General features: G+C 29.0%; 1 protein-coding gene across 1 annotated transcript in view; it reads left to right on the forward strand.

Annotated features, from left to right (window-relative positions):
- Cul4 (cullin 4) overlaps nt 1-15,078 on the forward strand; it is a 56,507-nt gene that overhangs the window by 16,840 nt on the left and 24,589 nt on the right. Inside the window, 2 exon segments of the mRNA XM_067279966.1 lie at nt 3,140-3,213; nt 3,327-3,489. Of these exon segments, the coding sequence (XP_067136067.1) occupies nt 3,140-3,213; nt 3,327-3,489 (237 nt within the window).

A 15,078-nucleotide genomic window follows, 5' to 3' on the forward strand; every position in this document is an offset into this window, starting at 1 on the left:
GTTTATTTATCTATAATAAGTCAACGTGAGACATGACGAATCGCACGAGACTAGTCGCCAACTATACCGCACAATAAAAATCGCAAAAAAAACGCGCAAATTAAAAATCGCATAAAAATCGCACAAATAAAAAATCACACAAAAAAAGACCGCATAAAAACAGGTTTGACTGTATTGTATTTAATACTTTTGACTTATCTTGAGTTTTTTTTTTAAAGACAGTGTCATGAGGTTCTATTTATTTAACTAAATGAAATAAAAAGTATAAATATCTAAAAGGATGGTGGTAGTTAAAACCAAAATATGTTTTTTAAAACTTCTTTACCAGCTGTTTATCTGAGGTAAAATTATTTGAAAAAAGATATAAAAGAATAACCAAATAAAAACTAATTTACTTCTCTTCAATATCTTCATTGTGATAAATGAATTTTAATTCAACAATCCTCATCTGTATCACATATTTTGTTTTTTTTTGACAGCCAAGATCTCTAACCTTCTGACAATTTTTTTTTTTCAATGCCATCTAAGTATAAATTTACTGAAGAATGAACTGTGTTTACTATAATGGTTATAACAGGAGAAAGAAAGCAAAATTAAAAACTTTTATTGCTGTTTAAAAACTCAAATATCTTAATCTTTACTCAATCTCTAGAAAACCTTTTTTCTGGGGCTTTAACCAATCAATGCAAATTCTATTAAACCAATTGACAAATAGTCATTTTGGATCTCTTCCCTGATTTTTGATTTGCTAAAAGTCAAATGAAACTGAGGGATAGATGTCTAAAGTAAGTTGCTTTGCCTTTTGTGCTTCATCCATGTCCATCTTTATAACCCAAAAATTTAAAATTTGAGATTTATGCATCACTATCCTTTCTTTTTTGATTCTGCTTGATCTCCAAGTATGTAGAAATTATTTGACTGCAAAATCATCTAAATGTATGTTAAAATCCAACTTAATCAAATAAATTACAATTAGATTCAAATATGTTTTTTGATGTTTTATAGTGTGTTGCTATCCTCTTATCATTGCAACTTAAACCTCACAGTTCCACATATGTGTATACTGTATATATGTCCTTATATCATTATCAGACACATAAGCAATTCATCCTGACAATTCAAATAATTAACTGCTTGTTCTAAGTAATTACAAATCTTCATAAACCTGTGAACAAAGAGTGAACAAAAATCAAATTAACTTTTATGTTCTGCTCAATATATTTTTTATTTATCTGTGGCATTATTTACATTTAAACAACTTTGAATATTTGCAAATATTTTTGAAGGCTTTAATTAAGAAAGCCATTTTATATTTGTTTAATAATTAGTTGTATGCATTATGAACTTATGGAGCTGGTGACTTACTGTTAAGCAAAAATGATACACAATATATTGATTTACATAATCTTAAATCTGTGTCTTGACATGTCCTTAATCAGCATTATGTTTATAAAATGGAAGGTATGTAAGTTTTGTTTAATAATGCAATCGATTCTGATTTTATTTTCATGGAGTAATTTTGTGAAAGTATATAAAATATAATGGCAAATTAATTTTTGTAAAGTGAAAATATTCAGAAAATGGAATAGCCATGAACTTTCTTGATCTAAACTTAAGAGCTAACTGCAGATATCACTTCTAGCAACTATTTGATCAATTGAATTATTTTAATTATGAGTCATTATAGTCTGTATTCCTATAAGAGTGAACATATATTTCCTTAATTTTTTATAAATATAAATGGTTCCTGTTTTATTGTATCATATTATAAATAATCTTCATGTAAAATTTTATTTAATTTGTATGTTTTTTGAAATATTTTGAAATTTAGAATTTGCGTTTAATTTTTGACAAGCAGTGTATATTAAAATAAGGAAGTTTACAACCGCATACTGTAGTTTGTACTGTTGAACAAGTTTTAAAGTAGAGGAGAAAAATTATAACTTTTCCCACTTATATGAATATGAAATTATGATAAATTGAAATTTCTCCAAATTTGTATTGTAGTAAAAGAAATTGTGATATGAGAGAGATTAAATAATGTTAAAATTTCATGAAACTTTTAACATTTAAGTGAATGAAATTCACTTAAATGTTAAAATATAAGTGAAACAAACTAGTAACTATTGAAGATATAAATTCAAATTTTGTATTTGTAATTGTTCAAATTGTGAAATGCATTGCCTTTCTTGCATTAATTATAATCAATGTTAAATGTTTTTTATATTGGAATTTTTGAAAAAATTAAAAATTTTAAGGTTTCTATTGGTTATTATAGATGCTAATACATTGTTGATAAACAAAATTTAATAGAAATCTACAAATCTTGACTTTTCTGAATTGTAAATTTAATGATTTGATAATTTAAATTATTACAAAATTAAAATATCTACATTTAATATCAAATTTATTAATTAATAAATAGTAATTACCGTATATCTCGGCGGATAAGATGATAGTTGAACCATAAAAAAATGGCCTCGAAAATCCGAGGTTGTCTTATAGGACAGATACAAAAAATTAGATTGAAATTTATATAAATTAAAACCATTATAAAAAGACAGACAAACCATAATTATTTACTAGAAGAGAGTAGGGTATGTGCACAATATAGAATAGCCCATACAATGTTTTTGGGAATAGTCATGATCATTACCTGAATTAGTGCGAATGTTTGCAAAAATCGCCAGATGCAGAAAAATAAAATTTGTTCATTCGAAAAATTACAAATAGGACATAATTCCATATACGCTATACAGTATTATTATTCAGATAATGATTGCTGATCTAAACTAAATTCATAGGTCGTTGATAGTTTGAGGGTCGTCTTATAGGACAGATATATGCTAAAACTATAAAACTTTGACGAAAATTTATACATCATCTTATCTGAAGGTCGTCTTATCTGCCGAGATATACGGTATAATAGTATTGTAAATTAATTAACATAGCATAACCCAAAAAAAATCTGTTTTTGATTATTATTTAATTATTAATTTTTATTAGTCTAATATTTACCCAGTCAATGTTATGCAATTTTAAAATGATCAACCAGGAATAATGCTATTTTAATTCAGTTTAATAAATCATAAATGTATTATATGTAATGTATTGTTTTATAAAATGTTTTTATTTTCAGATTATGATTAGGAGTATTTTCCTTTTTCTTGATAGGACATATGTTTTGCAAAATGCTAGTATAGTATCTGTCTGGTAAGTTCAATTTTATGTTTAATGAAAGTAAATTCAAATTATAATTTATTATTTTCATAGATAAATAAATATGTATGTATATATCAATTAAATTTGTAAATTTATGTTTATAGGGATATGGGATTAGACATGTTCAGAATACACATCATAAGCAATCCTTTAGTACAGTCAAGGACAGTTGATGGGCTTTTAATGTTAATTGAAAAAGAAAGAAATGGGGAAACAGTGGATAGGGGACTATTAAAAAATCTTTTAAGAATGTTGTCTGATTTACAGGTAAGATGTTTTAAAATCATTATGTATTAATTTAAAAATTCGTATTAAAAAAATAAGTGGAAAAAATGTGATCAGTGTCTACTTACAGTACTACTAATTGCCAAAGCAAAGACTATACATACAATCTAAAAAGAAATTAGTTTTTTGAAATATGTCTTTTGAAAGAAACAGACAGTAAATATAATATATATTTTTATTTACTGGTTGTTACATCATTCAGATAACATATTTTATCTATTAATAGTTTACAGCAGTCTGAGAATTTGCCAAAATATATTTCAGTATTTATGCATTCAGTCATATTATTTAAATATAAAAATAAACTGCCAAATCATCAACTTACATTATTTATCAATAATTTTAGTGATTAAATTATTTGAAAATATTTAGAAAAAGCTCAGAATAAGATCTGAATTTCCATCTCTTCTACACTGATTTAGAAGGAATAAATGCTTTCCTAAACTACAGTTTTTTCATAAACATGGGTTTATATAATTTTGATAACATATAACTGTAAAGTAGCCCCTCATTTTATTTTTTGTTTGGGTATATCATGTTGGAAAATGAAAAAAGAACACCATGAAGTCATTGTCCTATGAGATGGAAATTTTATTCACACACACTATAGATAGCATACTATATATCATTGATGTCAAACATACAGTCTGCGGTCGCAGGTGGCCCTGGAGACTGTAATGTGGCTCATGGCCTAAGATTGAATGTGATGTTATTTAAATAATAAAATGGAATTTTAAAAATACAAAATAATTCTTTAATATATTGCAAATTAATTTTCAAGTCTGTAATTAAAAGTTTTATTGTACCATATAAACTTTTATTTTTGTAAGTTCTTGTCTCAAGGATGAAGGTTTACTTTATTCAGATAAATGCTTTTGGGAACTTTATAATAAAATCAAAATGTTTTTAGAAATGAAGAATCAGAAGACAACTTGACAATAAAAACTGATTGCAAGATTTGGCTTTCATTACAGATATTATGTTACATTTAAATGAATTAAATTTAAAACATTAGGATTGAAATCTACTTGCCACACTTCTGTGAGACCTGCATTAAAGCATTTCAGTTAAAACTTGAAATTTGGAAGAAAAAAAATGCAAAATTGCAATTTAGTTTATTTTCTTATTTGTAAAAATTACGAAGGATTATATTACAGTTGTGATTTTAGGAAAAATGCTATGAACATTCAGAATTTATTACTTGAATTTGAAAACCAATTTGAAAGATTTAAGGCATGTGAAAATGATTTTTTACAATTTAGTGCTTTTTCTTTTAATGCTGGAAAAAGCAAAAAGAAACATCCAAATGAAATTGATTGAAATCCTGAGCAACAATATGCTAAAAGAAAAGTATAATTAAGTTGGTATTCTAGACTTATTCGTACTTGCTATAACATTTTATTGAAATGCATATAGTTCATTTCTAGGATATTGGCAATGTTTGGTAATACCTATGTGAACAATTATTTTTCATTTTAAAGACTAATAAGAGTTCACACTTGGCAAGATTAACAAATGTGCATTTAAATCTATAATAAAAAAAATTATCATCACGAAAATTTACACCTAATATTGATAAATTTGTTTCTGCCAGAAGATGTCAAATTTTTAGTAAAAAATATTAATTTTTTTTCATTTTTCTAATTTTAAATTTTTTTGTTACATTTGATGATATGTTGAAATAATATATATACTATTAATTTTTGTAAATTCATTAAAGAAGAAATAAATATAAAATTTAAATGAGTTATTTTCAAATGTACATAAAAGACTTTTTTGTCTGTGGCCCACAGATAACACTAAAACTATTTGGTGTGGTATCATGGGCCACCAAATCATAAGATTTGGTCAAAGTCTATAAGATCATGGGCCACCAAATCTTATGATTTGGTGGCCCATGATCTTATGACTTTGACGCCAACTGCTGTATATAATTATTCAAATAAAGCCATGCACATGTGTATAGAGCAAGGCATGTTGAAAGACTGTTTCAGTACTTTGCATACCCTCCTCTAGAAGCAATGTAGGATGCAACTCTCACATGGAAATGATCATAAACATGTTAAATATCATTTTGCAGAATGGAGGGTCATACATATTCAATCTGATAGTTCATTTCAGCAAGGGTTGTTGCCAGTGATAAAGACTGGGCCAGATGGAGTCAATCCAACCCTACAAATCTCAATGGGAAACAAGTCTGGTGATTATGCTGACCAGAGAATTTGACAAACACTTTGGAGAGTGCATTGTGTTGCATGAGCAGTATGTGGACAAACATTGTCCTGTTGAACAGCACATCTCCCTGTTGCTGCATGAATGGCAGCAGAATGGTTGGATGATGATCTGGATGTACAGTACTATGCACTGGTCAATGTTCCCTGTGCAAACACCAGAGGTAAATGGATATTGTAGGCTATGGTTCCCCCACATCATGATTCCAGATGTTGGTCCTATGTATCACTTCTATAAACACTGTGGAAGATGTCACTCACCTGGTCAATGCTGCACATGCAAATGACTGTCATTATCACCAAAGCAGAATGTGCTTTTATTACTGAACACAACAATTTGCCATTCTTCCTTTCAGACGCTCTTTTCTCAACAGCACTGGAGAAGGGCTGTACAGTGGTGGGGCATAAGTAGAAGTCTGGCTAGTAGCACCTTTGGTTCCACTTCCAGTCCAGCTTCAAGTAGATAGTTGTGGATCATTCTAGCTGACACCTCTGGTGTGACATTACCTCTAACCTATTTTGAGGTTGTAGTATAGTCTGCTGTGGCCACTCATAAAATGCAATGTTGTTGTTATGCATCTATATATAACTTGTCCAGAACCAAGTTGACAGATGTGTGCACCTTTCTCTGCCCAATGACCCCAACATCAAAGTACTGTTGATGCTTCTCATCCATTGTGTTGCACAATTCAGTATGACTTTCCAGCCTCACAGAGACCCACTATATGGTTTCATTCAAATTCTGTTAATTGCACAGTGAACATCTGTTCATTATTTGTCCAGTTAACAGAATTTCTTCTTATTTATGATATATCTGTTGTTACTATTGTTCTCTGTATAGTTCAAGTCAAATTGTGAGAAGCAAACTGCCAAGTAACAGGCAAGTTCTTAATGTTTTTTCCATATTTTACATGTATGAAATTAAATTTAATTTCACGAATCTCAAATTATGAAGTAATATATGTTTGACACACATGTAGTAATATATGTTTGACTACATGTTCAAAGGATAATACTAGTTGATGATTGAAATGATGAGATATTGCAATAATCGATATGAAAACAACATGCACAAACATGTTGTGAGGTTTCAACCACAATTCAAAACCTCAACAAAAATCTGTTTTAAAGGAAAAAGTTGTTTCAAATAAAATGCTCATTGTAGATAAAATATCATGAGAGCAGATCAAGGAATTTGACCATTTTCTTCGGCGATCACGAAAATGGGGAGATAGAATTAAAATGTATAATAAAACCAAATGTCACACAAGTGTAGCTGGTAATGTTTACAACCTGGGTAAAAATGCTTGACTCTGAGTTATGCGTGGATTCGTGACAAATTTAATAAGTTGCAGCTCACTGATGAATCTCATGATCTTATGCTGTTTTATATCATAAAATCACAACTCTTGACTCAAAAATGAGAAACTTTATGCTGCCCTATAAGTATGTTTCACTATTATCAATACATGTTTATCTCTCCTGTTTATCAATCCATATATTATTAAATGATCATACTTATATAATACAGATATTATCTTTGTTACAATATTTTTTAATTTTTTTTTTAGCATTTGTTATTATTACAGTAGAATTTCATTTAACAGATCATGGATCAATGAATTTCTCAGAATAACAGATTTTTATGCAGTGCCATTCTTGTACATGTTATTTAGTAGAAATAAAACTGCTTTTTCTTGAAGTCAAAGTTTATAAGAAATATTTTTGGCCTATCATAGACAAAGCTATCATGACATCAGTGTATGTATAGGGTTATAACAGAAGTCTCTCTTCAACCAATTATTTCAAAAACTAGTAAGGCAATCAATATAAATCTTTTGACATATATATTCAAGACATAATATTCCAGGCATATGCTAAACAATGAAGGAAATTTCTGCCTCATCAGCCCTTCTATTAGTGGGAACAGTTGTAATCTCAGCTCCTAATGAAAATAGGACAACACTGTCAATTACAGTCATAGTAAATGAAAAATATGTACTGTATCTTTTAGTGAGTTCTGAAATATCAAATGGAATCTTAAAACAGGTTGTCAAATTTCCAGGGTCGCGCTCTCGTAAACCAATGAATGTGTGGATACCTCATGTGTCCTCGCCTCATCCGCGAGCCCTTGTCATGTGCGTTGGGGACAACCAAGTCTTAGCTGCCTATCTGAGCTCCTATATGGATACATATAACTAGGAAACATCTCGACTTTGTCCTCAATATCGATAACTAAGATAAAGATAGATATGCATACATATCTGTACGTCGATAATATTTTTAGTGATTTCTTATGAACTGTTACATGCAACATTGGCATCCTTCATTAATAATTACAGTGTCAAACATAATTATTGGACACGAACGTAAATGAGTTGATCTGCACTCCGGATATACCTAGTTAGATTACTGTTTGGTCGTATTGATTGTGAATTTCTATAACTGCAACATTAATCAAATTTAAAGGACAAATAGATCAAACGGATAACCTTATTCTGATAACTAGTTATAGTAGCTGACAGTGTTCACTCGCATAAGTTAGCACAAATGCAATGTGGGAATTAGTTGATATGCAATTAGGGTATAGGTTAGCACTGTTTATTTATAGTGAGCATTTGGTGTATATGTGTCGCTAATCATAACCTTAACAATACTCATTTAGCATATATCTTTTAGATTACACTTGTCTAACTATTAAAACCGTAAACTTGCTACACCTCCATAGACACTATACATATAGAGAGCAATGTTATAATATAGTTATCGTGTAGCTGAATGACGAAGTTGCCTTCTTTTGTGAGATATTGCTCGAACAACATGAAATTATCTTTTTATTCGTGTAGTTGTTTCATATTGTACTCCACTGTTTCAAGATGATATCCAATCTCCTATCAATTTATCCCCAGATTATCATATCAGATTAAACTTCATGACAAATCAGCATTTACTTTTACAAATGATAATTATGAAGAAATATAAAAGTTAATTAAAAATATCTTAGTTTAACTATTCTTTTCAGATATAGGGATATAACTGGTCACCTTATATTTTTTTTTCAAATATGCGAACTTGAACCAAGCTCTTATGCTCTATGAGATAATGATCATTGACTCTCACTATATGTTGCTCCTTAGCAGCAACTCAAACGCATAATTCTTTAAAGTATAGGATAAGATTACAACCCTCTTTGATAGTATAGATACACAGGGCTAATGGTATAATATCAGAATGACTTATTGAGAGGGAATTTCATATATTCATATGTGTGGCTATTTTGTCATATTGTCAAAAATGTTCTAGAATTGAGATTACTAGCATTGTTGTCAAAGACTTTTGTCAATACGATGTTATGTAAGTCACGCGAGAGTTGATGATCCAGAAAGTTGGTATTTAAAGAAATAGAAGTGATTTTTGGGCCAGCGTTGCTGACGATAGTTATGAGTATCCAAATCTGTTGTGAATATGTTATATTCTTGGCAGCTATCAAAGGAATGTGGACGCCCATTAATAAACTAGTCGCGTTGCAATGCCAACAACAGAGAGGTGATCAAACAATAGAACAAAGCAGCATCTCAAGTTGACGCCATAATTTGCCTTTAACCATGTAATACTCTCTAATGTATTTAACTAAAATCAAGTATAATTAAAGTATAGGCGAACTCAAATTCGTTAACTGTAAAGCACATTGGAGAATGTTACTTAGATTTGGCTAGAGTTAGAAGATTCATAGTATCAAGTACCTTTATGCGTGTGTGTGGTATTCATTGGAGGTGGTTGTATGCAGTAATGTTAATTTCTTCTTGTTATGTATTTGTTTAACATTTTCTTTTAGAACCCAAATGTGATCCTCTTTTCCAGAATTTTTCTAGTTGTGAGAGTGAACACAATGCTGTTTTTTTTTAGTACCCCAAATTTCTTTAGTCATATGCATGACTCTCTCAGATTGAATTGCAAGGAGCAAAGACATTGGTCACATATGTAATGATAATTCTCTCCACTTGTGCCATGTGCTTTGTGTACATAATATCACAATTAGAGTACATAGTGGGTACTCCCCATCTATAATTATTATTTTTTATCATATTCATCACAATTAATGGGAAAGTGGCAGTTTATATTATACATAAAATTTGAGTACAATTTGAGTGACCTATTTTGATTATACAGAAAGTGCAACCTTTTTTATCTCTCTAAATTAAAGATAATATGCCACTATTATTATTGACTTCATTCTTCTTATAATGAATTTATATCCTATTATTACCAAATTTGTATATATCTAGTTAAGTCAACCGACATTCTGTGTTACATATAGACTAAAATTACCAATATATTAATATTTAGAAAGAATACTTATAGTCTCGTTAAGTTTAAAATTGTGAATATTTGTTTAATAATACCTGTATTTACTCTCAATATAACTTAAGTTTTAAAGTTGCTAACCCTCATTTTTTTAACAAGACAACTTTGGAGTGGCAAAGAGTTTAACTCGTTGGAAAAATGATGAGTGTATAATAAATGTTGAGCACATGAGATTTTAATTTATATTTTAATTATGTTATATTTAACATATTATATTAGTGACTCATAGATTATTTTTGAGTTATGTTGTAGATAGGCACATTAGTCGCCAATCTACAGTTTTGCTCTCTCAGTTGTAAAACGCACTTGAATTTTCTTAATTGGACTTTATTGTGACAAGTATAGGAGATACTCAAACTCTCTTCAACATGTGATTGAGATTAAATATAACAATCCTCTTCTCTCTGGCATGTGTTCCATGTAACAAAATTCTAAACAGGACTGTATTTGTTATTCCTCTTACTCCTCTCTCTCATAAAGATCTATTGCGTACCTCTCTTAATTACGGAATATGGAGTATATTTACTCTATCATAGCTTAAATACTGGCATCTCTTCTATAGATTATATTGCATTTTTTTTTAATTAAGTATCTACTAATATTCTACTGGTTTCGTATTGGATTAATTTGTGCATTTGGAGTTAACTACAGATGGACAATATAATCTGTGTTCTAAGTATAGTGAAAAGCTAAAGTGTGATATGAGCAATATGTCATCTCACGCTCAATCTACACTACTATAATACGATATATCTCTATTGCGTGCGAATCATATAAGCTGTGACTCTTCTTAGTTACGTCACATGTACTCTAAATTTGTATAATTACGCATGCAAAATAGAGGATAGCAATAAATACAGACTTACTTCCAGCTTAACACTTCCAATATTGCATGGTGTGTTTGCTGCCAAAAGGAAGTGTGACTCGCGATCAGGCTTTTCTCGCTTTTTGCACACTGTTGTCAGTGAAATTATTGGAAGTAAATTAAAATCAAATCACTTTTTTGATAGTGTTAATGTTACATAAGATGTGTACTACTTGACAAATACCATGTTCTTCTTTACAGATAAGTTTTGATGATTGACAATCAACAGATTAGAAACAAGCTACAGACAAAACTATTTTTAATATACATCACAGCCTTATTATCTAATTTGAAAAAAACAATCCAATGTATTAATATGTGGACGGTCACTTTATTCAATTATAGAGTGTAGAGATAATTCTTCATGATTTTGGGAAGATCCGCTCCAATGATCATATTGTACTTTGTTGTATGCTTTTTAGGAACCGTAATATAATCTACTAATCTAGTGTCTAATTTTATGTCAAGACTCATTTGGCTCATTTACGAGTTAACCCACTCTATCATATTGATTTATATATAAGTATATCTCTGTTCACTATTATAATTAGGCTGCGATGCTCCTTTGAGTCACTCACAAATATAAAATCTGATATAGAGTATAATTACGAGAGGGTTTTACTATATCTGGTTATCTAATTATATTTGTTTAAGCTCTGAATAGTGAGAAGTGTATTATATGTATATGTTCGTACAGCGTCAGTAACACAAAAAGTCACGTTAAATATTTTTTATTGATATTTATAAGGGGATAAACAAATTTTCACTGAACTGGTTTGGCGTAGCAGCATGGAGAATTCATAATTGTTCATTCGTGTATTCAGCATGTTTTATTGGAAGCGACACTAAATCTGGATTAGTCAGTAGTGATCTTTAGCAATATATAATTTATATCAAGTGCATATTTACTGCAGAAACTCGTATATTTAGATAGATTTAGTTTTCTGGACTTTCTCTTCCATCAATTTCTAATTTTATTATATTCGTAGGTTTTGTATTGTGATGATTGTTGTGGAATATAAATGAAGACTGATTTCTGTGAGTTCCTTGCAAGTGTAACAGTATAGATCTTAGATCTATTAATCAAATATATGACTTATTGTAAGTCACTAGATATATTGTGTGTAGACACATATTTATTATTTTCTCTCATCTCAACGTATTCCGCGATTCCTCATATATAGTGTTATTTTATGCCCATCTCACAAACATTCTTTGTTTTTAAACTCCGTTAGAATTATATTCAACATTACTGTTTACACAAGGTACGTGTGACTGTTAAGAATCATTATCTTAATATCCTAATCTCTAGTTCATATATATTTCATATATTGATGTCGAGCTTTAAAGACACTAAGCAAGAAGAGGTTTCAAAATCTCATAACTAAAATACTAAATCTATGATATCTTATCTTACTCTTCTCAATGTATCATGAGGCATACATAACTTTATCAAGGCACTCAATCAGAGGTGGCTATAATTTAGGAGAAAGAGTTATGGGTGATATATAAGTATTATAATGGAATCCCCATATAGTAAGTCGTCGATCACAAGGTGATATATAGAATAACCATGTGCCGAGCAGTTCCTCTCTCTCTGATACAAGCATTGTTGCTATTACTAGTGAATTTTTTCATTCAAGAGATAATACCGAGCCTGATATACAAAAGTACTATTTTCTCTTTCATGATTAGATAGTTCTATTTTAAAATTTTATATTATTGGATGCGCATCGATCTCGCGTTAGTCATTTTAACTATACTTGTCTCATTTTTACATTCTTTTTTTTGAATTATTGTTCTACCTTATACATCTTTCGTCATCTCATTAGTAGATGTATCTCACCTCTCGTGTTGGCAATTCTCAGGAATTAGTATGAATTAAAAAATGATTTTTGATTTACAGAATAGTTATCACCCATACTGCAATTTGTGCTTTTCTTCGTACTTATTTATAACTTGACTTTCTTTTCTCTCCAGGTCTTACAGTACTCTAAATCTTTATTGAGGCCTGAAGGTATCTAAAGAGTCTGAAGCACTGCTGCGTCTCACTTATCTTTTCACGTTAGCCTCGTCTTTTTTACTTCTGTGTAGAGTGCTGGTGCGCTCTCGAATAAAGAAAAGCATTGAACCTCATGCATAGAATCGCGGACGAGTATTTTCTCTCCAGTATGTGCTTATTTCAGCTACTGTTTTATTCAGTTCTCTAATCTTACCGAAAGTTAGTGGTATCTCTTTAGGTTTTATTTGTTAGTTATATGTTAACTCTTACATCCATAGGAGTAGGGTATAGAGAAGATTTTCTTAGTATATATATAGAGTCCTTTTTTAATAGACTCTCGATCAACGCATGGAGAAGAGAAAAAAACTTATATAAACTAAATCTCTCTACATACAATAAAATAATAGAGCAAAAATCTACTACATTTCAATGTGTTTAGGAAAAAACAACTTTATAGACAGAGAGGCCATCTTCCTTATCGTAGTTCCTTGCACAAAAAGGTTTAAGATAAATTGGCCACTTACAGAAAGTATTAAAACTCGCGTTTTCCAGATTATTTAACCTTTATATCTCACGAGTTTTAGATCTTCGTTGGTATTAAAAAATAATAATACTGAAGAGGGGGAAATAATAAATTTAGTTGTATAGTCTGATAAGATACAACTATCTGAAAATTTGGTAATCATTTATTTTATAATGAAACTTACGTTGATGACATGAAAGGTTATATATCTGGAGAATATTTAATGTGTTATCGTCTCTATTTATTGTGTTGATTTATATATGTAATAATTTAGAGAAGAGATATTAGATAACATAAAAACTACTAAAAGATCAATAATTATCGTGTTCATAGAATGACTGTAACCAAGGTAAGATTATATTTACTAGATATTAGAAATAAATAAAAGTACTATATAATTTAAACAATTTTCTTAAAACTACAAATTTTAGTAATGTAAGGAACATGTAAAATGCAAATTGTTACAAATAATTTTTTTTCTGTTCTAATTCTTTAAAGTCTCATTATAAAAACTAATTAAATCAGTTAACATTATTTTGGTGAAGTTTGATTTTAAACTATTAATCAATTTGAAATTACAATATATATTGATTATATTTTTAGGGTATAGGACTAAAAAAATTATTCAGTTATTTAAATTCTGAAAACTTAATGTTAATTTTAGAGAGATCATTATTACCTGATATTTAAAAAAATTATTAATATCATTGTTAAAAATGACAATTTTTTGATTCTGGAAAACAAATTTAAAAATATTTTCTACAATTTCTATGAGTAAATATGAAAACATATATCTTCTCATAATTATTTATATTAATATTATTAAAAGATTTTCACTTAACATAAGGTATCTTTCAAACTCATATAATCCTAGATCTTAATTTCCCATCCTTGAACATAAATTACATTTTATTATGTATATGTGAATATCATATATAATTTAAAAAGAATAATGTTTAATTATGCATAGTGATTTTCATATTATTTTTATGTCATACTTAATTCACAAACTGTTTTATTCATCAATTAATTATCTGACAAAATGTTAGAAAAAAATTAATTATTTTGATAAACTTTAGATTTTATCAAAACTATGTTCATCTTAATCAATATAGGAAAAACAATCTTTATTCATTGATTGTTTTCAGAATTTTTAGGTTTCATCATCAGAAGACTATAATTTTGAATAGTTTTGGAGTTTGATTTATATGCTGTCCTGTTTTTTAAAATATTGGCATAAAATTGTTTTTGGTATTTATTGAAAAATATTGAAAGAATTTTACTGTTTTTTGATAAAATTTTATTAATGTGGAAATATTAGTAAAATTTTATTATACATTCAGGTATGGATTCTTCTCTTATAAAATACAAAATTATAAATTTTTCTACATTAATAATGAATTTCCATCTCAATCATTACATTTCTTATTAATTATACATTGGAACCTCCCTTAACGAGCACCTCACATAACAAGCAACGTTTTGCATAATGAATGACATGGCGAGGGGAAATCCAGAATTGTGTGCATGCCCCATCAGTCTGTTAACACTTGTTCTGCTAGCATCTTAGTGTTGCTTGGGATTA

The sequence above is a fragment of the Centruroides vittatus genome, unplaced genomic scaffold (assembly GCF_030686945.1).
Source record: "Centruroides vittatus isolate TY-2023 unplaced genomic scaffold, ASM3068694v2 contig_879, whole genome shotgun sequence".
Classification (NCBI taxonomy): Eukaryota; Metazoa; Arthropoda; class Arachnida; order Scorpiones; family Buthidae; genus Centruroides; species Centruroides vittatus.